General features: G+C 31.1%; 2 protein-coding genes across 5 annotated transcripts; both read right to left on the bottom strand.

The window, feature by feature from the left end:
- Positions 1-5,294: 5,294 nt before the first annotated feature.
- Positions 5,295-11,107, bottom strand: LOC126844223 (cleavage and polyadenylation specificity factor subunit 5-like). Of its 3 annotated transcripts, XM_050582239.1 has the most exons (7): positions 11,023-11,107; positions 10,680-10,958; positions 9,501-9,701; positions 8,876-8,939; positions 8,580-8,745; positions 6,319-6,433; positions 5,295-6,193 (listed from the first exon to the last, which is right to left on the bottom strand). In XM_050582239.1, the coding sequence occupies exons 2-7, from the start codon at positions 10,811-10,813 to the stop codon at positions 6,172-6,174; spliced, it is 702 nt and encodes a 233-aa protein (XP_050438196.1). In that variant the 5' UTR covers positions 10,814-10,958; positions 11,023-11,107; the 3' UTR covers positions 5,295-6,171. The 3 variants fall into 3 exon arrangements, with proteins under 3 accessions (XP_050438196.1, XP_050438195.1, XP_050438197.1); XM_050582238.1 differs by having other exon boundaries at positions 10,680-11,096; XM_050582240.1 differs by lacking the exons at positions 5,295-6,193; positions 6,319-6,433 and adding an exon at positions 6,850-8,333 and having other exon boundaries at positions 10,680-11,097.
- A 5,453-nt stretch (positions 11,108-16,560) lies between these two features.
- LOC126844607 (uncharacterized) lies at positions 16,561-24,474 on the bottom strand. Of its 2 annotated transcripts, XM_050582910.1 has the most exons (15): positions 24,370-24,474; positions 23,865-23,932; positions 23,760-23,789; positions 23,622-23,654; positions 22,054-22,107; positions 21,065-21,094; positions 20,952-20,984; positions 20,572-20,622; positions 20,099-20,146; positions 19,740-19,790; positions 19,420-19,437; positions 18,789-18,842; positions 18,406-18,438; positions 18,174-18,269; positions 16,561-16,916 (listed from the first exon to the last, which is right to left on the bottom strand). In XM_050582910.1, exons 2-15 carry the CDS (start codon positions 23,923-23,925, stop codon positions 16,723-16,725), a joined length of 786 nt encoding a protein of 261 aa, XP_050438867.1. In that variant the 5' UTR covers positions 23,926-23,932; positions 24,370-24,474; the 3' UTR covers positions 16,561-16,722. The 2 variants fall into 2 exon arrangements, with proteins under 2 accessions (XP_050438867.1, XP_050438868.1); XM_050582911.1 differs by lacking the exon at positions 19,420-19,437.
- Between the last annotated feature and the right edge of the window lie 1,858 nt (positions 24,475-26,332).

Genomic DNA, 26,332 nt, shown 5'->3' with positions numbered 1-26,332 from the left:
TTTACAATTATCCCGCAAAACCGATAACTCCGATCGACTGGCAGCCAATGCACGATAATATCGGTCAACAGTGTTGCCAGCACGCCGGAAAACGTTGCCGTACAACAGCGGCGGCGGCTACTGATGCGGGCTACGGATGGAGTATAGTAGATTATCGTCTTATCATTTTCAGACGGCCCGAGTACCACAGAGTTATTCTGTGAGAGTACTTCCGTGATAACAGATAATAAACAAAATGGTCTAATAATTGCCGAAACTGAATAATTATAAGTTCCAACTTCCAAAACCGGAAGCATAGAAAAGAAAACAATGATTAATGATTGGCAAAAAGTTGTTTAAAGATATCATGCACACTCGATAGATCTTGAAATTATTATAAAATATAAATAACTAACCGGGATGTTTTAGTAGAATTTCAACTTACCGCCTAAAAGGAAACGATAAATCTAAAAACGAGAAAATTAATTTGTAGTCCGTGGAAAAAATATTCGCATCAAATTGTTCAATCGCTATTTGTTTGAGCCCGTTTATATAAGCCTTTCGCATCGCTAAAATTTCACTAGGAATTAACGTTGACCATTAAAAATCTGAAATAATTAGGAAACATTCTATTTATCCAATAGAACATCCTGTCAAAAAAAAAAAACAAATTCTGGTCCACGCTAACGGACATGCACCGACACAGTAGGTACCTGAATTGATAATTGTTGAGTGCCTAAAATCGTGTTAATTACCTTTTATATCGTCACTAGATTAACCAATAAGAGTAGGTACGTTCAATGACTCTACTTCAAATGATCAATCTTAATGGTTTTTTTGAAGTGGTACTTATTGTAGTGACAAATGCCAATTAAATCTGGCTAAAAGCTGAGGTTTAAAAAATAAGTATATCAGTAAATTCTCTATTTTCGCATTTAACTATAACATTAGCTTTTATAAACATACTGTATGTGTTCACTACGAAAATTTGTAAACGTGCTACGTGATACAATTTAAATAACACAATTTGTTTTTAGTTATAAAAATACAAATAGTAATTATCTAGGTAGGTATATCGTATGTTTTATGCTGTGCGTGTGGCCTATCAAATAATGTATTATATTAGCCATTAGGTATTAATTGTAGTCCGTACCTATTTACTAAATACCTACCTACCTGAAATCGGTTTTTAGTCACGTCACTACATTTATCAGATAACAAATAAATGTATTAAAATAAGTACGAATCGAAATTACATGGTGCCATTTGCCATTTTACATATTATAGTACAGTACAGTACTTTTATATTGCCCATTATTTTTAGTCGCACTCGTTTGACGAGAAACGTATTAGCAAAAAAGTATTTCATATATATAAAAAAAAAAAAAATGACGGGGGAATCTATTTTTTTTACCTTGGATCATCGATTATAATTATTTGTATGTGTATTTGAAACCCATCAAATCTAATAGTAATTAGTAGGTTTATGTATTGTGTAATGTGAATATCAAATATTTGATGAAAAGAAATATTAACCTGTCATAATGATTCATTTGGAAAAGAAGCCACCGGTTAATGGTTATAGTCATTAGCGCTATGCTATTAATTATTTTTATTAGATAAATCTCGTTAGTATTTAAACCCGTTTACGGACTGGATTGATTTTTTTATAGGTATTTTATATCTCGGAGACATCGAAGTACCAGCTAAATAATTGTAGACATTTTAAAATTTCTTTTGAAAAATCCAATGTACGTTAAATACCATGTGAATCGTTATAATTTTTCGAATTTAGGCAACAACAGGCGAGTAGATCTATCCGAAAAATTAATACTCACACTGTACAGCATCAATTATTTGACATTAGTCATTAAGTATTGCTGTACAATACCTACATTGTTGTTATATCATGCGCTTTATATTATGTGCATGTTTTAAGTAGGTGAAGTGGCTTACAATAGGTTGTCTCGTCCAGTTAAATACATTTATCGCCGAGTCAATGATAATTGTATTGACTGTGAACGATATTATACAAAGTTGGGTTTACACGATTCACTCTGTATGAAATACCCGAAATGAACCAAAGTTGAACCGAACCAGCTTTTTAAATTATTATTGTTCTCTTTAGATGATTTTGTTGTTTAAGCGGTTTAATTTTAATGAATTCGTCCCTAGTGCGAGCATCCAAAACGAACCGTGTTAACCCGGCTTAAAGAAATGCATTAATAATTCAAAGTAGGTAGCTATATGTATGTTTATCCTATGTTAGGGTTCATTCCGGTTCAAACCCTTATAATACATAGTGTAATATTTAATTAGTTTTTAGTCCAAGACCGTATTCTCGATTGCCCTTAAAATATTTTTACCTTTGATGCGTAGCTCACAAAGGTGGTATTGTTTTTGGTAACCGGAAGGATATGTTTGGTTAGGAAAAAATAACCGACAAAATAAACCCATCCATAATAATATCATTAACTATTTGATAATAATATCAACTATCAATAATAAAACGTTATCGTTTGTTTGTATTTTTTTGTAATTTCGTTACTTATTTTAAATATTAGAAATGGAGTTTATATCGTCGAATAAAGGAAATAAGGAAATTTAGTCAGAAAAGTTTTTGTTGTGGAGGTGTCTTAAAGACTTTAAATAGACAAAATTGACCTCATCATCGTAATTCGTATGTCACCACAATCATTCAAAAGGAATGACGTTTTTAAAAGAAATAATGCCTGCAGAAGCTACAGAATTATATGTCACCTATTATGTAGGTATTAATCAAGTAGGTATATAATAAAAAGTAGTAGTATATATTTACTATATAAAAGTACCTACTAACAAATACAGGGTCAGGTTAAAAAATCGTAGGTAGGTACCTGAAAAGTAATTAATTGGTCGAAAATAATTTTAAAAAATGCATCCCTTTTCTTTTCTTGTAAGTACCTACTCATTTCTATTTGTATTCAATGTATATCCTTCCATCATTTCTTATTTTTCACACACGTTCTCCAAAATAAAAATAAGTTTTTCTCGGGTCTTACTAAACAATAAACATTGTTTTAAAAAGCCACATTTTTTTTTTGTTTACATAAGGCTTTTTTTTAAAACAATTATTTACCTACCTACATGCTACCATAAATAATAGGAACATATAAAATTATTTGTTCACTTTTTGGGATAGGCAACCGTAATAGTATATAACATGTTCAAACTGGACTTGTTATATTTTAAGAACAAATTCTGTACCTGTACCTAGCCTTTGTATGTACTGCGATAATAATATCCTGTATATTTTTTGTATGTGTATTATATTAAATCATCTTTTAGTAGGTATAGGTATATATTTGCACAAACCCTACACGCTGCAACGTACCTACCGTATTAAACTGCTCCTATATGACCTTTTCGGTTATTTTATAACAATACATAATATTATATACCTAGCTGTTTACGTATGTATCAACAGGTGTTATATGTATTTTATTATTATTTAATTTCAATTTCGTCCGGGTAGGTTTGCACATGGTATTTGGAAAATAAATGGTAACATGTTGCTATTTTCCCACCCGTGTGTTTGGCCCTTTTTTTCGTCGTTTGTTTTCCTGTTAGACCTTTATTCCCAGAATCCGAATCGTCAATATTATTTCTTTAATATACCACCGTGGCCGTTGTAAAAGCAACACGGAGCGAGTTAAATTATATCGATTCGCTCGAGCAGCTTGAAAAACGGCGAATTCTTAAAAGAAGGAAAAAAAAAATACCTGCCTCTCCCGCTATACTATATAGGATCCATATTACGTTTTAAGAGCAACAGCGCTAGCTGTTATAACGAGATTCTGTGCCGTCATACAATATTAACTTGAACATTTTGTCAGTTCGAATAAACTTTCTTGGACGAAATAATTCCTAACGAGCAACCCGAGGGTTCATAATTTATCATATATTTATGACCTCTATCCGGTATACGGTTCATTTACTATATAATATATTATAGTTTTGTTTTGACGCGAAAAACACAATAATATAATGTATTATTATCGCTTTGGTTAATTGGTCAAATAAAAATCGCGATTCGTTACATTCTTATTATCATAAAAAAAAAAAAAAATATGGAATAATATCCAAAAAGAGCTAGTACTTATATAGTAATAATATACAAAAGTAAATAGTCAATATTGTTATTATATAGGCACTCGATAGACGGCGCCTATATTATATTGTAGAGGCATTCAAGGCCGCAGTCTAGTCAAAAAACTAGGTATATCCTATTTTTTTAGCAAAAACTCTGATTTAGGTGTGGATGAGAAAAAAAACCTAATTAGTAACAGTTCAGGTAGAGCCTCCAAGTGGTGGTAGGAAATTAACTGCGTAACACCGTTAAAAACGCAATAACCTAAAATCGAAATTGTTCCAGATTCCAAATTTAATTATTCGTGTTGATCGAGAGGCGAACCAAATATGTTTCTGTTCAGACCACACCCTTTATTTCGGATACTCCAAGAGTATATTATTAAAAAAAAAAAAACTGCCTCAAACCAAAACAGGAATTTTGTGAATAAAGATAATGACACAATTATAGTAGGGTCGGGGCAAGAGTAAACTTAGACTATCTCTAAAGATTTTCAAGTCCTCTTAAAAATGCAGCCATAAAAATTTTGAAACTGTTATAAACGATATCACAGGAAGAGCTGATAAATTACCCAACAAATTATTATAAAACCGAAAGCTGTTCCCGTTGTCGAAACTAGAAAAGGTGGAATAGCTGTATCGTACAAAGCCAATAGTTAGTCACTATAGTTTTCGGTGGCTAATTGAACATCTGGCAACCATCATTAAGTAATTTAGTTATTGGTACTATACAGTTATATAAAATAGTAAAACATATTCTACACAATGAGTTTACGATACAAATTTATTTTTTTACTCTTCCAACTGATATTATGGACGATTTTTCCAAACTTAATTTAATTGCTTAATTAAATTACTATCGGATGTTGATAGTATTTCATAAATTTTGTCATCATTACAAAATTACTTTAAATTTATTAAAGTATGGTTATTGAGTAATAAATATAACAATATAGGGGTGTTCATGATCACTTTTTTATGGAAATATTCATTTAACAGTAATTTTGTTCAAATAAAAACCACCTGCGTTCGGTCAAGTAATCTATTCAAATTTTTATTAATTGACACCAATTCTGAAAGTAATTTGCAAAGGAATAAAAAATATTCAAAATCCCTTTTTATTGATAAAAAATAATTTTTATTTATGGACGTATAAAAAGATAAATAATGTCTATGATGTATTTATTAGCCACGTTATGACTTTAAATACATACAATACATAACACTTAATACACTTTTTACAAAAAAAAACAAACCAAGTATAAATTTACTGTAGACTCTAATGTTGTATCATAGGGAACTTACAGAATTTGTAGAGTACAATTTTTTCTTTGCAACAACACACAATTAAAATTCTTTCTATAAAATATTTTTAAAAAAGCATTCCTTTAGATATTTATGATGTATAATGACTTTGGACGTCAAAAAGAAAATATTTAATTACAATTAAATAAATTAAAGCATAATATTAATAACAATATCGGAACTACAATATGTCAAAAATTATTCTAATATTTTTTTTGTACCGTAATGTATAAAATACATAATTTTTCTCTGCTTAGCTAGCAGATTCTTCAATGATAGCTGTGATTAAAAAAATACTCGAACATTTCAATGTGTCGTGATATACTTTACAGTAACCAAAAATATGTTTTATCTTTAAGGAATATTAGACCAACAATAATAAGAATAATAATACAAAAAAGGTTTGTAAGGAAATACATCAAGTTAGTAGTACATCAACGACCATTGCTTCGACAATTTACTTTATAAATCACTTTAAAATAATTAAACGATGCATCATCAAAGAATATTTGAACAAAATAATGATAATATTTTAAAAAAAAATACGATATATTCACAATAGAGCGTTGAAGGTTATTGTATGTAGATATCATATATCAAGTATTACGGTCAAACAAATTGTATAAAATCAACTCAAATATAATCAATTCTACTTTACAAATTATATTTCAATCATAGTAGAAAAAAAAGTTGTTTTTTTCTTTCCGATTGGTGGGTAGCAAACTTTATAAAATAATCTTACAACTAAATCCTTACGAATTACATATAAATGAAATTGAACCTGTGAACATAAAAATATTAAATAATTAAATTAATACATAAGTAAATATAATAACTTTGTCATCACTTCATACACACATTACAACGCTATTGTCTTATCGTTGACATGTAACATAACAAAATTACCTTCCGAGAGCTTGTGGTAGTGATGAAATAATTGATCCGTATCCTTGCGAGTTGTCAAACAGCTCGAACAGAGGAGCTGCTACCAATTTGTAATTTTTTGGCACGGCAAACAATGCTGTAGAACAATGATTGGATACATTATACAATTTGAAAACAAAAACAGTTGATAAAATGTACATACATAATACAAACAGACAAAAATACATCATTAATATTATTTTTTTTGTATAAAATATAATATATAATATTATTATTAGAACACGGTTTTTGAAAGACATAATTTTACAAAAATTGTCCTACGATATTATGAGTGATGTTTACTACATATTATAAAAATTACCATATTCGTCATATAATAATATAATAAATACATACAAACAAGATACTTTATAAGTCAGAAAGACTTATAGTCGACATAAAATGTATTTATAATTTATTTATTTATACATATTTATATGTTAATACAATAAATACATTTTATATATAAGTAAATATATAAATGTGTATTTATATCAATAGCAGATTTTTTTTTTAATGACGCAAGATAATTTTTATTCTGTAAAATGTATATAATAAAAGTCAGGAAATGATTAATTTTTTATCGTAATTGTTTGGTTTATTTTTTTAATGATACAGAAACAACAATATCTCAGTTTAGTTTTTACAAATGGAAATTTTGAAAACTAATTAGTTATAATAATAATAATTTCGCCATAATTAAATGTCATCATAACATCCTACGTCATCATTTTTATAAAAAACAGTTGAATTTAACATTTTTGAAATAGTAATTGCTTTGAAGCTTGAGTAAAACTTGATAGTTTTATGCACAATGCTCTTCACCAACACAAAACATTAATAAAAGTATAAAATTAAAATCATACTATGTATTTCAAAGAAAAAAAATAACATAACGATTAACTTGTAGGAAGTTTTAAAACAATATTGGTATATTTTATTCTTAAATGGACAACAAGATTTTTTTTCCTATCACTAATGACATTGTCTGGCCAATATATACACTTGAAAAAAGAAACAACAAATAGGTACTATAATAACATTTAAAAGCTCAACAAATTGGCAAAGGATATGATAGTTATAATAAACAAAGGGAGTACATAGAGGGAGTAACGAGTAACATTTGTCAATCATCAGATGTTATATAAATAATATGAATAGCAATTATTCACTGTCACAGTACTACTACACACATATCCTACAATGTCGTCACCAGTTGTTCAACTATCTATAAATTATACGATTATTATAAAATAAAGATTCAGTAAAAATAAAACAACAATAAAAATAATTGGTAAAAAATAATAAATGGGTGTTAAAATAAAAAGTAAGAACAATGTCTAATGAAAAGTACTTCATCAAAACAACAATTATTGATAGGTACTGTAATGTAATGGTATAGTTAAAATTAACAATGTTTTCTTGTAATTCAGGAAAAAATCAATGTTACAAATTATCGTTTCTTCAAAAATATTTGTTATTGTTAACTTATTTTTATTGGTTTATCGATTATTTTAAACACCTTATATATTTCTTGAAAAATACGTTACAAAGGCACATTCAAAGCAATTAGAACTGCAGTTTAAATTATAAGTAATGACAACATAGAAATAAAAGTAACAAGAACTCGTTGCAATCAATGCTTTCATAAATATACAAACAATCAGCTAGTTCAACAACTAGTATCGCTTATCGCTGAATAAGTTGTTGTGTAAAATACTATACATTGGTTAGAAAAATACTTTGATTTCTATTTATTCGGGCCAACAAATAAATGAACACAACGGTAGACTCAACTATGGAGAATAAACCGTATTGTAATCCTATAGAAAATCCTAATATGATATTTTCTTTTGGATAATACATCAGATGTACAAGTCTTATAGGTTTTCATCAAAAAAACAATAATAATATCATAATAACAATCTTGTATGTGATGTTTTACAATCAACCGGGACGATCCTCTTTGTACCAGCAAATCGTGTTGCCATTGTAAACTGCGAAATATAAAATAATATTATAATGTAATTTTACACATATAATTGTTATCATCATCTCATCAGTTGGTGGCACACATCCTACACAGGAACACAAACGTTTTTACAATCGACTATCCACACAGCGTAATGCAAGTGTTTTTCCCCCTCAATTAAGTATTTACATTATTATACTTACTCATTGTAAAGAGGTACATAGACAGTTGGTTGTAATTAATAATTACTATTATTGATTAATAAGCTTACCTTTGTCGGGCAGCTGAACTAAGAAGAGTCTTTTGTGCTCTTTAGGCTTGGTGATGTGGGGTGGCATGTAGGGATACGTAGGAGGCTCGAAATTAGGCCGCCACCAATTTCCTATGGTATCTTCAACAGTCCATTCGGATGGAATACCATCCTGCCTTCCCAATGTCTATACAAATACAAATAAATCAACTGTTTATTTAAAAACAAGGAACAATGTACAGTAATATTATAAATCCTATTGTCTTAACATTGAATACAGACTAAATCAATTGCTGAATAATTTTAAAGAAGATTACTTCAGTCAATAGTCGTTTAAGTCCTTCGACCTCGTCTTCTCCTGGATTTAGTTCACCGCCTGGCCTATTAAAAAAATTAAATATATAAAAAAAAATCTAATTTCCAAAGAAAAAACGATTAAATAAGTCTCAAAATGTATGTTGAAATTTTACAATTATTTTAAGTAAAGTATGTAAATAAACATACATTTCTATTTTTACTCTACACCACGCTTTAAATAAAATATATAATATTTTCAGAAGCATTTTTTTTTTTAAAAAAGTAAAAAGAAAAGGTATTTTATAAAATCAGTCTTGTTCTTAATAGATTGTATCTATCACATCTAAATGTATTTTTCAAACATAAAAATTGTCAATATTATTCAATTATACCTAAAACTTTATTTATAAAACTAGTGCTTGAATTGGGGGAGGGGGAGGGGGAACGAGTACTCCAACTAAAAGTGATGATGATTTTAGGCAAAAAAATGCCAGCTATGCTTTTTTTTAAAAGTAAAAACATCACACTACTTTTATTTTTCTAATTTGAGCACTGCATACAACAATTAATTGTAATTGTTTTAGGTGTAAGAAATTTAATTTGAAAATGACTAATTGAACATTTTATTGTTACATATTTACTTACAATTTGAAAAATGTGGTGCCCAATTGCAATAGCAAAACGTGCGGTAGACCGTGTTTGTGTACAATAAGAACTCCTTCGACACTACGTCGCATGCCAATTTTATCAAATTCATCACGCATGCGTTGAAATCTGGCCGGTACAGACGGATCTTTTTCAAATAAAGGTTCTTTGGTACCAAACTTGTAATTTGACAAAGGATACCTGAAATTATAATTATAATAATAAAACGTAATTAATTTGTATAGTACAATGTCAGCAAATTTATATTTAGCTCTTAGCATTAAAATTGTCTATTTATCACAATTTAGTGCAGCTCTATTGAAGATATTAAACATAAAAAGATGTCTGTGGCACATGTGAATACTTGGTATAAAAAGTTTAAATGTAGACAAAACTTTAAGTCGAACTAACGAATTTCTACAATCAAAAGAATACTAATAACAAAATTCAAGCATTTTTCATAAAAGCAACTTATCAATAATTTCACAAGCTGCTCTTAAAAGGGATAGAAATTGTACATGGTTTTTATAGCTGCACATTAGGGACTTAAGATCTGAAATATTAGTCTTAAGGTACATCTAGTATGACTGTATAATATATATATTTTAAAAATCTAGGTAGTCACTTTTTTTGTTTATTACGGAATCACTAAAAAAATCACCCGACCATATTTAATTTCTAGAATGCTATGGGTGAATAAATTAATTGTCAACAGGTATCCGAAAAATACTTAATTATATCCTTATGTTGTTGATTACGATATTGCCTATTAGTAACAACATCAGTTAATATGAAAACCATTCAATCTTATTACTAAAAATTAAATTTTTTGGCACGTATAAACTATACTGGGTTATCAATTTTTTTGTTACTACAGAAACTTGCAACGCAATTTTTCGAGAGCGATTTTATGACTCACTATAACTGTAAAATAACCTGCCATTATCCCCAAGTTTTTTTTTGCTCGTCAAACTTATAAATACCAGTAGCACTGACACCGAGTATAGATATTATTATCTTACACAAAAAAACGGCTGCCCAAGAAGAACATTACTGTTTAGGGCTTAGGCAGTTATACTTGACGGTTTCGTAGCATAGCTTTTCGGCAGACAATAGTTACGAAGCGACTGCTTGCAAGTTTTTAATAAGTATAATTTTATAATAAGTAACAGTACTTACAAATTGATGTGTCTATTCAGCGACGGGCATGTAGACGAAGATGATTTTATCATTGGCGCCGCTCGTCTTGGCCACCCGGTACCTGTGGACACTTGTACGCTATGATGCATCGGCTGGGTAGCACTTAAAGCCATGATGTACGAATTCTATAATTTGGCGATCTCAACTATTACAACGATTAATCGACCAAGCTAATGGACACCGCCTACAGTCGAACACGAAGCCGTTCGAATCGGAACACTAATATTTTGCAAACTCTTCGGTACTCGTGTGACACAGCTGAAACAGAGTACTACAGTTACTGCGATAATACATTTACCATAGCATTAATTGATCTTTTTACTATTGAACCAGCGAAGTAACAACGACTAGAAAAACGAGCGCGTCTTGTAAATAATAGCGTGTCTAAACTCCAAAGTGTAAACACCTAAACCGCGGAAGTCGATAACATTTTTTTCCATGACCGAAACGCGTAGAAAAACGCCGATCCAGTGTGGCCAACCTCTACAACACGGGGCACGGGCGTAGAAGAACGCGGTCAAAAGAGACATGTATGTCGGCAATTCGTGATAAGGCCAGGCCCCGGGACAATGATAACAAATAACACGGAGAAGCACAAAACCGCGACGGCCAACTTCAGGCTACACAACTACAATGTACATCTAAACATTATTATTTTTTTTTTGTGTATAGATATAATATATAAATGTATAATACTAAATAGTCCGTTACTTTTTTGCTTTCATTGAAAGTTACCCTTCCGCTATCATCTATTCTAGTAGGGCGCCATTAACTCGTATGATGTTACTCTTTGTCAAGGAATAGACATAGATGGTTATTTACCGGACGTCACGTACCCCTGATAACAGTGATAAGAGCACAATGCCCTAAAACAAAATATTGCCTACACCAATTGTTTTAATTTCGATGAATTGAACCCAAGTGTCACGGTCTTCAATTATACTAATAGATTGTTTTACATCAATGATGAATAGTTTTTTCTTAGGAGGGTTTCGACTTTCCGAGTTTTAACAGTAGTATTAAATTTGTTATCTACAGACTGCATGTATAAAGAATATTGATATTATATTGATTCTAAGGTCATCTAATTTTACATTTTTAAAACGTAACAGTTTTTTTTTTTTTAAATACATTCGTGTAAAGTGTAAACTAAGTATCAACTATATTCATCGTATAATATAAAATGTTATGCACAAAATAATGTATCTGCACATATAATATAGGTACATATAAAATGTAATATTACAACAATTTTATAAAATTAAGTATCCACGCTGAAGCGAGGTACAAAATGTCCATATTATTACATTCGCTATGGCCTATGACAATACTATTTTCTTGACTGCGACAAATTAAAAGAACGAAGACAAAGATTAATAAAAGTCTATAGCTATGGCGGCCATGGTAAAGTTTTGCGATTTCGATTTTAATTCATTTGTATACTTTTTGGAAGTGTGAATTTTGTTCTATCTGAATAATCGGTAAGATAATAATATCCGAAGAATTTATACCGACATATCTGTATTTTCGTCTACCTTATATAATATGCTTAATAAATGTTTATATAATATAATTTTGAAAATATCCTTCTAATATATTTTAGGTACCTGTTGTATTATATTAGCTATGTAAAAATACATTTAATTTTGGCGGGGAACATATGTCTTATGGCTGGGGGGTAATTCTAAAAAATTGTCCGAAGCGTAACTCTGGAATTCACACTCGCCGGCGTATGGTCTTTGGCCATCCTCGTGACTAGTTGGGTGGCGTCGTTGGGGGCGGCTGCAGCAGGGGTAGCTTAACGTTACTGAGTATATAATATATAAGATTAAAGATAATATAATAGAGATAATATATTTATCACTTCAAATGTTGTCCCTCGGCCCATCTTTAATAGTTCTTTATCAGTCATAAATGGTGGACTTACAAATCTGTTTACCCAAATACCTAGTCTAATAGTTCCAACAGCGTATATATTTTTATGATGCAATGCATGAAGCAAGTTATAAGATATAAAAATATTGCCCATTTACAAAAAGTGTCTCGTTTTTTTATTAGAATTGTTAGTTTTATTACTACAGCACCACACAAACCATACCTTTTTATGTTTATTGATTTAGTTCAGTTGTGGTTCCTTGATGCAATAGTAAGTCATAAACAAGAATAGGTTCATCATTCAGCTTCTTCATTTTCATGTCTCGTTGAAGTCATAGACCTATAAAGAATATCTTTATAGGTCTATGGTTGAATTACCAAATAAGTTTATAGTAATAGTGGAATTATAGATAATGATGTAATATATTAACAAGCAGTAACAAGCTAGTATCTAAGGTGGCTAGTATATTAAAACAAGTTTCTGGCTAATATTGTAGTTTTTAGTATCTGGCTTAAAACGATTCATAGAGAATTTGGGCCCTTGAGCTATTTTGAATTTATCATTTAGTTCTAATTTGAACGTTGAAAATACAACATATTTCTTATCTCTTATTAGATAACAGCGTAACGCTTTTTTGGTAACACTTTTTTCGGTTATGACCCAGAGCCAATTCCCATCCCCACCCCCCAAAACCATCTCCGTGTACGTAACGCTCTTTTCGTTACGCTTTTTTCGGTCATGTGCCGGAGCTAAGACATGAAAATGTCAAAAAGCATATTCGTAACGCGTAACATTTTTTCTCGGCTAGGTCCCCTCGCCAACCCACGATAAGGAACTTCGTTCCAAAAAAAAAAAAAATAAATAATATTATTTATAATATAATTTATTTGAACGGAATGTGTGTACATTAGAATATAAGTATTGGGTGGTGGAACTGACTTGTAATTCCTTGTAATTAAGAATAAACCATATGAAAACTAGAAAGATTCGTGCAGAAAATGTTTGCATGACCTAATTGGCTAGTGGCATTCACCTCTGCCATATTCGTTGATTTTTTTGTGGTTCTCCATGTAGGACAGTCCCACTTTAGCGCCTGCCAACAACCGTCGCAACGCTTGCAGCCTTCTGCTAGTGCTGCACCACATTGACAAGTTCGCAAATGGATGTTCACTGCATAGGTCTGGGTGGCATGCCATTTCGTTGTCCATGTGCTGCACGTTGTCTGCAAGCCTTAACACCCTCTCTTGCGCCGATCTAACGTAGCTACACGCAGTCAATGGACAAATAAGAAAAACCGTTAATAACGATATCCAGAAATGAAAAATTACTCAACGATCCCTTATCAGAGGCCCAATGATCGTCCTGTAAGTTTCCTAATCCAGGAGATTACTATAGACAAGCACATCGAGTGTTACATTCTTATCGCCCTCTTATAGCCAGTTAACAAATGTGGACTGACAAAAGATGATGAGAGATCAAGGCAAATGGTCGAATCTGTTTACTTCCGTAGTGTATGTATAATTCAGTTAAGAGGCGCGGTTAAAATGCTGAAGTAGATAGCTCAGTAGAGCAAGCGGGAAACTCGGGTTTAATCTCCCCGGTTAGGTGAGGCTAGATTAGAAACGTTAGAAAAGCGAAAGCGCCTAAACGGGAGTCCTAGTGGATCCGAGAGGGAGCTACAGGAGACGTATGAGACATATGGGAAGCGTTTTGGTTCGGTAATTAGGTAGCTGGATTATTAGGTAATTAGGTAGCTTGTACCTGCTCTTTTCACACTCCAACACTGTGAGTTTTTCAAGCCGGTTCTGGGCCACGGTGAGCTCGGCCATGGATTTGGTCAAACACTGGCTCAATTGCTCCAATTCTCTCTGGAGTTCGCAAACGGACTTACACTGACTGCTCGGTGCCGCACACGCCAAGACGGCGGATTGCACTGCTGGTTTTTGTTCTAATGGTTCCTGGATAATTTCCTTGGGCGTGGTATCCACGGCACTAGTGGTGTCTGCGCCACACACAGGGGTCGTCAGCAAGATCCGAAAGAGTGTTATCAACAACAACATCCAAAACGGCGGTCCGGTCCGCATACGACTGAAGACGTTGTTTTTTCGCCGCCCTATCCAGCGCATGCTTACTGTCCTGTTTCTAGAACAACTGCCGCTCGTCATCTCCTCTCGACAGTTGTGAATTTTTATCATGCCTATATTCCTCCTTAAATCCGACAAGACAAAATTCAATAATGAAATGTCCTATGATGCGTGAACGATAGGTTTTTTAAACATTCAGAGTTACACGAATTGATTATAATACTCGATGGAAAAAGCCATAGAAACCGATACGTTATTATATTGTCCAATGCATAAAATATACAGAGCTCTACAATAACACGTGGAACATACGACGAATCGATAATTTTTATTAATTATGACTAGTAGCAAATAGTAGGTTATATTTACGAACAAAGTGCATATACCCTTTTATTTTGCTAATGGTACCGTGTTTATCGTCCAATTTATTTGGAGTTTGTAACAAAAAACCGTTGTAAGGTTAGGTTAGGTCCTGCTACAGATCTTGTTGAACTTCAGTCTGAGTCAGTCAAGTCCAAAAGTAGCCTTTTTCAATGACAAAAAAAACATTTATTTTAAATTAATATATTTTTTTCTTATGTTTATTTAGTCCGGCATGAGTTACCCTGTTACGGTTCCTTGAAAAGCGGTAAAACGCAGTCCTTGGAAAACTCAGCGTTAATTGAAGTCTGGATTTCTTTAATAGTTCAATACGAGCCATTATGTTGTATTTTCATGGGAAGCCAATTGGGGCAACTCTAAGCACATTGGATACTGTTGAACTATTTGTGTTAATTAAGAAATTATAGCAAAGTGTCTTTAAGAAAAGTTTTTTTGCGCAGTTCTCTCGGAGCGGGGTGATGATCGGTTCTTAATCCCAGTATGCCTCGACCCCACTGTACTGGGTTATTTGATAAAATCACTTGAAATGAAAACGCTTTGATATTAATTTTTAAACCTCGCTTTAATACTTTCTTATTATGCTGGTCTATACTGTGTTTAGTTTGGACTGGGTTAAAGTTCCAATTACTGATTCGCATTTAAGCGTTTATTTATCATTTGTTATTATTCAGCTAAATATTGCATTCTTTTTAAACTTGACGAAAAGCCGGGTTATTTCACACAACTCCCGTAGAGTTCAGTTATTGCTCGTCGACGACGTTCTCCAAAGTAGAAATCAAAGTAATAGTAGTGTACATTTTTATTAATTCAATTTCTCTTATCGCACTTTACTGACCGTAGAATATCGCGCAGCATATTTTCTAGAGCACAGAGTTATCTAGTATGTTTAGTCAATGATTTTACTCTGTAATACAACCAGAATAAAAATAAGTGTTTTGAAGGTGTGATCAAACCACACATTGTATTAAATGATTTCATTTCACACGACATTCGGGTGGACGATGATGCCAACAGAAAATGCTAGTAACTCTTTCGTTTTTCACACTTGGTTCAGTGTAAATGGAGTTTAATATTAAAAAAAGTTACAGTGTACACAGACATAAAAAAGACCACACCATCGTAAAACCAATAGCATCGCTGATAAAATGTTTTGAATTTAAATTTTTTAAAAAAATCTCATTAACCAATCGATTTTAGATTGTCCACCGACAATCCATCCAAATGATAATACAATGAGTATTATTGATACTACAAGTTGGTTGGTTAAATTAACTATGACTAAGTCATTATCTTAGAAGATTTACAACACTAAATTAAAGTATTATTTTCCATGTAGATTCAAAAAATGTCGAATTTTTTAAAATACATGTAAAACAGTAATTATAGTAAAAAATTTGAAATAATATAAAAGTCGTAAAAAATCCATACACCCAAATAATGGTGATCAAAACTGTTTATTATGAAATACATTTTAATAATTAACATTGTTGTAGTTTATTAGTTGTATATTAGTGTGATATAAATAAAATTTAAATATAATGAAAATAACATTCTGTATTATCTATAGTATTTATTATTCATAAAAATAGTTAATTTAAATTAAATAATAAGTATAATGCTGAGCTTACAGAAATCAGGGTTCTATCATTTCAAGTCTTATATCATAACTGTCTAGAAAATATTATTTTACGTCAGTCATTTTCATTGGGTAGAAAGTAATATCATTTTTTGCAGAAGTAATTATGCAACAATTATCATGGGGGTGAAGTCTTGCAAATTTGATAAAATTTTTTGATTGTTTGGGTCCAAGCAATGAAGTTCTGAATATTGCAATTAAATAACATCTTTCAATAAGACTGGATTTATGACGAGGATCTAAAAAAAACATTAAATAATAAATGTAGCTACTGACAAATTTAGTCGATTGTATGTACTGATGACGATAATATTGCTGCCGAAATACGTATACGCTATAAAGTATTATTTTTGTGGTGAAGGGCGTATTAATTATTTTAGCTTATTAGTAACTAGTTGTCTTTATACAAGGCATAACTATTACGTTTATATTGAAAAAAAATACCATATACATGGTGTCCGTATTGTAATTTTTACAGCAATGTTACACAAAATCAATACATTTTTAAAATTCAAATTCATTGATTTATCGTATTTATAAAAGAAAAATATCTAAATAACAAAACTTTGTTTTTGGAAGCAGTTTTGCCTTATTATGAACAATTTTATTAGTATTCTAATTGTCATACTTTATTAAATTTATGAATGACACCCTGGTTTATAATTTTATTGTGAATTAAAACCTATTAATAAATCCTTGTAAAAAATGAGTCTATAGGTTTTAAAAGGAACAAAGGGTAAATTAAAATACAAAATCTAAATATTTTAACATGCGATTGTGCTAGCTATTTGGTACTTCTATCCTACTAAGTTTATACTATTGGCATTCTTTACTTTTCATTTAAACAACAAATCAGATATTCTATGTTTTTTTTAATTACGCATAAATTTGCAAACTTTTAAGACATACTAACTACCAACATAACTTATGCAAAAATAATCAAGATTGATTATAACTATGTTTAAACTTCGACAAGTAGCTAAGCCAATATTGTATAGTGGAATATTTGAAGTAATCTATAATTAAACAAAAAACATATTAATAATATTTTCTTCTCAATGGGACTTTAGATACACCTGATATCATCTAAAAATTAACATTCCTTGTCCCGTTCATTTACTCCAGAATTCGTACCCTTCTTGTTCTATCTATCTCAAATCGTATGAAATCAGTACTTTGGTGTATCAACAGTTATTGAACTATAGACTAGCTACAAAATAATATAGGTTTTGGGGTTTAGGAAATGTAGGTCTGTACACAAGAAAAAGTTATAAAATGCTATTTATATTAACCTTACAAGGTTGCACGAGTGCTCACAAAAATAACTTTGTTTTTAATAAAATTTCCTGGTTTACTAACTACGTATTTTTATTATAAAGGTAAATAGCATATTTATATAATGCGACATGCTTCCTGTTATATAGAAAATTAATTGTTATTTCAACATTTACTACAACTTAAAATACTTTAACCCACTTTTTACATATTATATTTACCTGTAGCATGATTTATTAAATAACTAAAATGTTTTTTAACCATTAGCCTTCTTGTAAGACTATCAGCCTTCAAATCAGCTCTTTTGATTTCATCCTCTGTAAAAAATAATTAAGACGCGGTATAGCTAATAAATTTAAAAAAATTAGTTGCCATTTAGGTTTTTTGTAAAAAAACGCAATCCTAACTTTAATCTTAAGGCTACTAACGACTATCAAATAAATGCTTCAGTACCTAGGGTTTCAGCAGCAGGCTTCGACTCGATACCTGTAATAATAATGTTAAATAATCATACAGTTAATGTATAATTTATAAGTTTCTTTTTTATCCATAAAAGTCACTTCAAAACTAAGACTACTTAGAACAAAATAAATCATTGTAAAATGTTGCATGAACTTAAAACTGATCTAGTAGTATTGTTTGCATTAACGAGTGGAGTTATGTCACAAACGACCGTCAAAGCTTTAAGCAAAAAATATACAACTTTACTTTGAGCTTAAATTTAATGTTTATTTTCCAATGATTTTATTTAGATTTAGAACTTTGTATTAATTACATGATAATTATTATAAATTTTATAAATTGACCGATTAAAATATTGTTAATTTTATATTTACAAGCAATGCTCTTGACTATTGCCTTTTGTAAAGTATGCTCATATTCTATGCACTCTATAATTAAACACAAAAGACGTCATGTTAATTAACATATATTATTACGATAGAAATTAATATGTATAATGTATATAGATATTTTCCTATTTTTTTCAGATTTGTTGACATCCCTTAAGCCTTTGTGTTTGCACATCATGTTTTTAGTTGAGAGTACGATTAGGGTAATTCTTAGCAAGGAACACAGACGAATCTAATATATTGAGGGGGAAAACATAGATTGTTGAAATTTTTAATATTTTTATTTTAAAGTACGGAAACAATGTTAAAGAACGCGCTATTTTTTAACCCCAAGCGGCCGCTTTTTATTTGTGTAAAAATTAAAAGAATACGGGCGGACATAAAAAAGTCCAACGTTTGAAAATCCTTGGCATCCAGTCATATTTACCACTCCTCATTTAACATTGAGAATTTTTCTAAGATAGTGTATTCATCTTACAAAGTTTCATCGGAATTGGAGACCAAACATTTTTTAGGTGGGAACACTTGGCGTGGAATGCCCCATAATATGTATAAATTATATTTATATAATGTCTTTGCGTAAATTATAATTAATATAATAATGATCTTAGATTACTTTCTATATTTTCGGCCGCTGAAAAAAAAAGGTTACAAAAGTTTTTAATTTAGCGTATTACTATAGTAATTCTTAGCAAAGTGAATAGCATTTTTATCGAATATATTTTATAGAAATCAGAGTAAAATCTAATATTGAATATCGACAATTTATTATATTATATATAATTCAATCAAGTATTTGATTTTGACATTTTATGTCTTTACTTTGGCACACAACCGGTAAAGTCGACAGCATTACCAAACAACTAACGAAAATATATTATCCTTATACAACGCTATATCTTTCGATATATATAGTAATAATAAATTTATGATTACCTATTTTGGGTGGATCAAGATTTAGAACTGGAATTTGAATTTGACTACAGTCTGTAAAAAATTTTTTAATAATAATACAGTCTACAAAATGTTATATGTTTAAAAAAAAATGACTTAAACGCTTAGCAACATTGGTAAATCATATTTTTAATAAACCTTTGCATAAATTTCAAAAAAAAAATATGATAATAAAATATATTTCTATTTATTACAAGTATTTGATTTTGACATTTTATGTCTTTACTTTGGCACACAACCGGAAAAATCGACAGCGTTATTAAAAAACCTTATAAAAATATTTTATCCTTATATCTCGCTATATCCTTAGATATTTATAGTTAAAATAAATTTATGATTACCTATTTCTTCGGGTGGTTCAAGATTTAGATCTGGAATTTGACTAGATCCTGTAATAAATTGTTTAATAATATTACAGTCGATAAAATTTCATATTTATTTTTTAAAAAAATGACTTAAGCGCTTAGCAACACTGGTAGAGATGTTTAACGTATAGCTGTCATTTGTAGCTTGTTGTAAAGGTACTTAAGTAATTTCTCTAAGCTCGACCAGAAAACAATTTTTTTTTATCAAGTCTCTTTTATAATGTATAGAATAAATTTAATTGTTAGCCCATTAAAATTTAAACACTTGGCGTGGAATGCCAAGTGTTATTATGGATATGTATAAATCATATTTACATATTGCCTAAACAACCCGAAAAATCGACAGCAATACCAAAAAACCTAACGAAAATATTTTATCCTTTTTTCTTTATATCCTTATACATCGCTATATCTTTCGATGTATATAGTTAAAATAAATTTATGATTACCTATTTGGGGTGGATCAAGATTTATAACTGGAATTTGATTTTGACTAGAGCCTGTAATACATTTTTTATTAATAATAAAGTCAATAAAATTTCCTACAAGTATAACATATTATTCTTGAATAGTTTGCGTATAATGTAAAATAATGTAATACTAAAAGTGACGTGCGCCATCTTTTGATGAAAAATAATAAAAGATTTTTTTTTAAAATAGTCAAATTTTCACCAAGTCTCTTTTTTAACGTATAGAACAAATTTATATGTAAGCCCCTTAAAATTTCGAATTTAGCTTTTTTTTGCGCCACCCTAATATGTATGTGTAAATTTGTTTAATATGCTTTTGCGTAAACTATAATAAATATGATAATGGAATAATATAATACTAGATAATTTTTTGGCCGTAATGGCTGCTTGATCTGAAATTAAAAAAAAATAACTTAATAAATATCAATTAATATAAAAAAAGACTTCCATAATTGGCAATAAAAAATATTACCCGGTACAGTCCACATATAAACTAAATCCTCTGAAATTATTATAACATACGTAGATTATTAACTAAAACTGGATTATTTTATGTTTTAACTATAATTTAAGAAACGGAAGCCAAAGTGGAAATTAAGTGTGTATGTAAATGTCTAAATCCGAAGAATTATGCTTGTTTCTACATTGTATAAAAAAGTGCTGATTTTGTTTTTAATTGCTCCAGGGCATTTTATTTGAACAATAAAAAAATCTTGATAAATACAAATCAAAGGAGTATACATACTCGTAAATTCGAGTAAATATAACTATATTATGAATTGTAAAATGTCGTACAAGCTGCCGCTTGTGTATGATCTAGTATATTATGTAAAAAAATGATCAATGTTTGTTGTTAGTGAAAACATTTTTCATGCTATAATATTTATTAAACACAATGCATAAATTCGGCACTCGAGACTGTTCTCGTTCGATAAGCAAAACACAGTCTAGTGCAGATTTTATAATAAAATAGATGCACCGAAGCAGATGTGTCGAGTAGAATAAAATACAATAATTAGCTAAGTTTGACTATTATTTTTTTTATTATCAGGGTGTATCTCAAGAATAGTGTGGTTCAAACGGCTATAAGTTGTGAAGTATTGGACCTACAGCGCTCTGGTAGGACTTGAATGAAAGAGGGAGTCGTCAAGTTTGGAATAGACTGTGGAGATTGGGGGGTTGTAGCCCCTTTCAAAATTGTCAAAAGCCCACCCAAATTATTTGATCTACTCATTAAAGTAAAGATGAGGGGGTGTGAAGCCCTTGCGGGTCATTTTACGAAGATAAACGCTAGCCCCCCCCCCAAAAAAAAATCATCTCCGCCTATGCAGTCATTCGAAACTTGACAACACCCTCTTTCATTCAAGACCTACCAGAGCGCTGTAGGTCCAACACTTTTAAACCTACAGCCGTTTGAAACCCCATCATTCTTCATGATACACCCTGTATAATAATGATTACCTATTAAATAATGGCTATTTTCATCGAAAATTCTTCTTATTACATCCGGAATACCTGGAATAAATACATAATAGTTTGAGCTATAAAAAAATAGTCAAAAAAATCTTAACAGATATCAAAATCTTCAGAACAAGAATACTAGAAGTATTAAATTAGGACTATTTAACTGAACTTTAATCACTCTGTTACTGGTGTACCTCAACTATCCGGTTGATTATGGTCTTATCCCTAGGGCCACGTCGAAAAATTGGCTTAATAAAGTTTGTTATTGTACCTGGAGATAGTTCAAAGTCAGGGTTTAGCACAGCAATACTAACCGCAGTGTGTTCGTGAGTGCTAGGGAATAAGAATTCTAGGCCATTTAGCCGATTCCTCCTTTATAAGATAGTTCTTATTTTTAACGATAGCTTTGAGTGTATTGGCTGTGCGTGCTCATCCATCGTTTTTACTATAAGTTTCCCTGTTTTAGTTGTGATTAGATCAAGCTTTAGTGCTTTATGCCTCTTGATAACCTCGGACCACAAAGGACTCTTTATCGTCTCTGGGGCCGTGCTATCGGTATTTAGGAGTTGATATGCCGTAAGAGGGGTCATTTCCTTATTGATGGCCAACTTTTCCTTCTGCTTTTCGACCCTCGACTTAGACCTGTTTGACTTGCAGGATTGAGATTTTCTCGCTTTGGCCGGATTGATCTTGGTTTTCTTTGTTCCTTGATTAGGTTCCTCACTAACAACAACTTCCATCTCAATTGTTTCAGAGATCTCACTGTGAGCAGATAGTGCGGTAATCTGATTTTTGAGGGTTTGTTCGGTATCTCCTTTGTGAACTCCATCACAAGAACACCAATATCTATTCCTGAAAAACTGTTCCGATCTGTCTCCAACTGGTTGGCTAAGTTAATGATTGTATCCAATTTGCCCGAAAGTTGTAGAGAGTCATTTTAGATAACTTGCTGTTTCTTTCTCGATGGTGGTTTTATGCCATCCTACCGCATCCAAAATAGACTGGAAATGTGAGGAAATCAACTTCGGCTTTTTATGAAGTGGACTCGATGGCGTACATTCCACGTTGCTCATTTCAGAACCTATGGTTGTGTTGGATGTTCACCACAGTTGAGGATATGTACACTAACGCGCACTGGTGCAAATTTGGGTTACCGCAATTTGCACTTAACTACGGCGTGATTACACTTAGCACTTATGATCAACGGGCTGTAGACACGGTGTACAACACTAAAACCACTGGGGTAAAAACAGAATTTGCCACAGAGTTATGGCGTTTACAAAAAAAACAAAAATTGGGGGGGGGGGAAGTCACTTTTAGTATGTTAGGTGCCTAAGTGCCCCTAAGAGGTGGCCGCAAGCCCAGGGTCTCTAGGTTCAAGACGAATATGCTAGCACGGTTTTAATCCTCCGGGGGGTGGGCTAACGACGTAATTACGTGTGCTCTTGACTGCTGTAGAAATAGCACCCAGAGATTAATGAACACTAATTTTTAATTTATGAATTACATTTTAATATAACAAATATATTTATATTTATCAGAATATTTATTTATATATACTCTACCATTTACTTGATCAGCTTGCCTGATAAGTTCGTCTGTAATTTGTTATTTAAAACATATGTACAAAAACAAATGTAATTAGTTAAAATGCTTTAGTTAGTAATTAAAGTTATTTCGTATTAAAGAAATGTGTTACTGACTAGTAATGACAACTTCCATCTTATAAGTATCTACCAATAAAAGTTAAATATTTAATTAGATTTTAAATTTACTCGTTTAGAAACGTATAAAAGAGAAACAATCACCTATAGTTTCTGCCAATATATTTGCAAAGGCAAAGGAAAATAAAACATAGTAAAGTTTCATTTTTTAGCTGCAAATAATTATAACATAAATGTCGCTAACATAAAAACGACACGCTACGCCAATTAATTATTTTTTCCGATAAAAGGTATCGTTCTTACAATTATAATGTTTTTAAAATTTTTATATTTTGTTTCTGTAATTGGAGCACGATATCTTCTGAACCGCTGAAATCGATATCATTAAGTGAAAAGTCTACAAATCAAAAATCTTATCTAAAAAGTTTTTATGGGACCAAATTTAAACTAATTTATTCTATCCTTTACAAAAATCGAGAAAACATCGTAAAAGTTTACAAGAACTTTTTGCGGGGCTTATTTTTCAATTTGCCCCTTAGGAGTATATTTTGTTTACTTGTTATTAATTGAAATTTTGAGTTTAACGGTTTAAAAAATATCGCAGATCTACAGGCAAAAAATATAAAATATATATTTAAGGTTTTCTTACAATCTCTGACGTTTGGTATCAAATTATATGAAACTTTTAAGACAATGTTCTATCGATCAGCTTGCTATACTGTTTAAAAGTGCTTTTCCTGCGGCTTGACGGTATGTTACGAACAAACAATAAAATATAAGTACATTTGGCTTGGTCGCCTACGTAGAGTTATTGACAAAGGTGTTTTTTTACTGTGATTGCATACATACATTACACTCGATTGAAGTTTAAACTACGTGTATTTCATACTGCGGTTTCACTCGTAGAACTTGTTGTGGACTGTAATAAAAAGTCTGGTTCAGCAGATAAATAGAGCGGCTAGCTTAAAGTAGTTTGTTTGCATAAAAAAGTAACGCACTGTTTCTGGTATGATGCGCATAGTACGCCATATAATATGATAGTATTTGCAAATACGGCACGGTCATGTTGGGAACGTCCGCTCGCGATCGACTGTACAATAAAAACCATTTAAATATTGTGAAATTTCATTAAAACTATTAATGCTAAGTCAAAAATAAAAATGGATATGAAATTAGCAGATAAAGTAAAAATAAGCTTGAGGGAAATGAGATTTTTAGTTATACAATTAAAAAAGTGACCAACACTACTCCCATACAATACAAATTTGGTGGTACTCGAGAAAAATTAGTGTAAATCTATTAATGGAATACCATACAGAAAAATGTTTCATTATTTTATTACTATGTTCTAATTAAGATATATTTTAATAACAATTAAAAGTCATGAAAGATAATACTTTATATTATGACTAGATCAAATCTCGTGAACATTTAACTTTGTGATTCTGATCCCATACTATTATTAAAAAAACACAAATTTTAAAATCTCCATAAAAGGTTATTGTTAAAGACGTATATGTACCAGGCAACAGCCGACAGCTAGTGGCTATAAACGTTAGTAATATTTAAATAATAAGTAATATATGTAAGTAAAGTTAGAAAATATTAAATTGAGGTGCTATATTTACTAATAAGCATTAAAGCGTTTACTTGAAATTGATTTTATCCGAAAAGACTAGTACAGTACAGTATAGGCATAATGGAATCAAAGCAACGGGGTGACGGCGAGGTCACAGGTCTACAGAATTGGTTATAAATAAAAGTTATAAAAGTGAATAAAATCACTTTCAAAGAAACGTTTTGATGCTTATTTGTAAATACAGCACCTCAATTTAATAATTTCTAACTTTGCTGGCTTACACTGTGCTTGGTTTGGACTGTACTGGCTTGAAAATACTAACTACTGATTTGCATAGAAGCGTTTTTATGAAAGTGATTTTATCACTTTCAGATTTAAAAATTCCTGTAAACCTGTGACCTCCCCGTCCCCACTTTGCCCCGACCCCACTGTACTTGTTTTTTTAGAAAAAAACATTGTCTGGTCCATAATGAATCACTCTGTGATTATTGTATGTTATTCGGTCGCTATGGTTTTGGAGTGGATAGATATAACGATATTTACTCTTACAGCTTATGGTGTTACGTTTACATTAGCTTTACACTATAAGATGAGTGTAATTTTGTAACGTTTTAAAGCGCATAAGTAAACTCATCCTTATGGACGATCTGATGGACGATTTGAAGGAAGTTTTGCAGGATCCAGACGTTAAGAGTTTATTGCCCTTTTAGTCAGCTTTTTGAAACCAATAGTAAGCTATCCAATAACAATCGTTTCATTTATACAACTCAGTTTCATAATAGTTTTTGGTCTCCTTGGGAAATAACTTGGGGCCGTTTAGCTCGACAAGTGCCCAGCTGCTTCATCATAGCGTCCTTATTCCAAGTTTTACTTCCATTACTGAAAATACAAAATATTGAATACAACATTGCATCGTTTACCCATTAGCTGACCGGCAGTGGTGCAGTTGCCGACGTCAACGCTGTTGTCCACAACACCACTTCTAAGGAAGCCGAAACTACTCACACGATAATAAGTGAACAACCCGTAACGA

This window comes from Adelges cooleyi, unplaced genomic scaffold (assembly GCF_023614345.1).
Source record: "Adelges cooleyi isolate 19-005CV unplaced genomic scaffold, UGA_ACOO_1.1 ACOO_flye_CR_arks_rails_tigmint_CR_PRNA_651, whole genome shotgun sequence".
In the NCBI taxonomy this organism is placed as follows: domain Eukaryota; kingdom Metazoa; phylum Arthropoda; class Insecta; order Hemiptera; family Adelgidae; genus Adelges; species Adelges cooleyi.
This window is presented reverse-complemented; position numbering and strand designations above follow the sequence as displayed.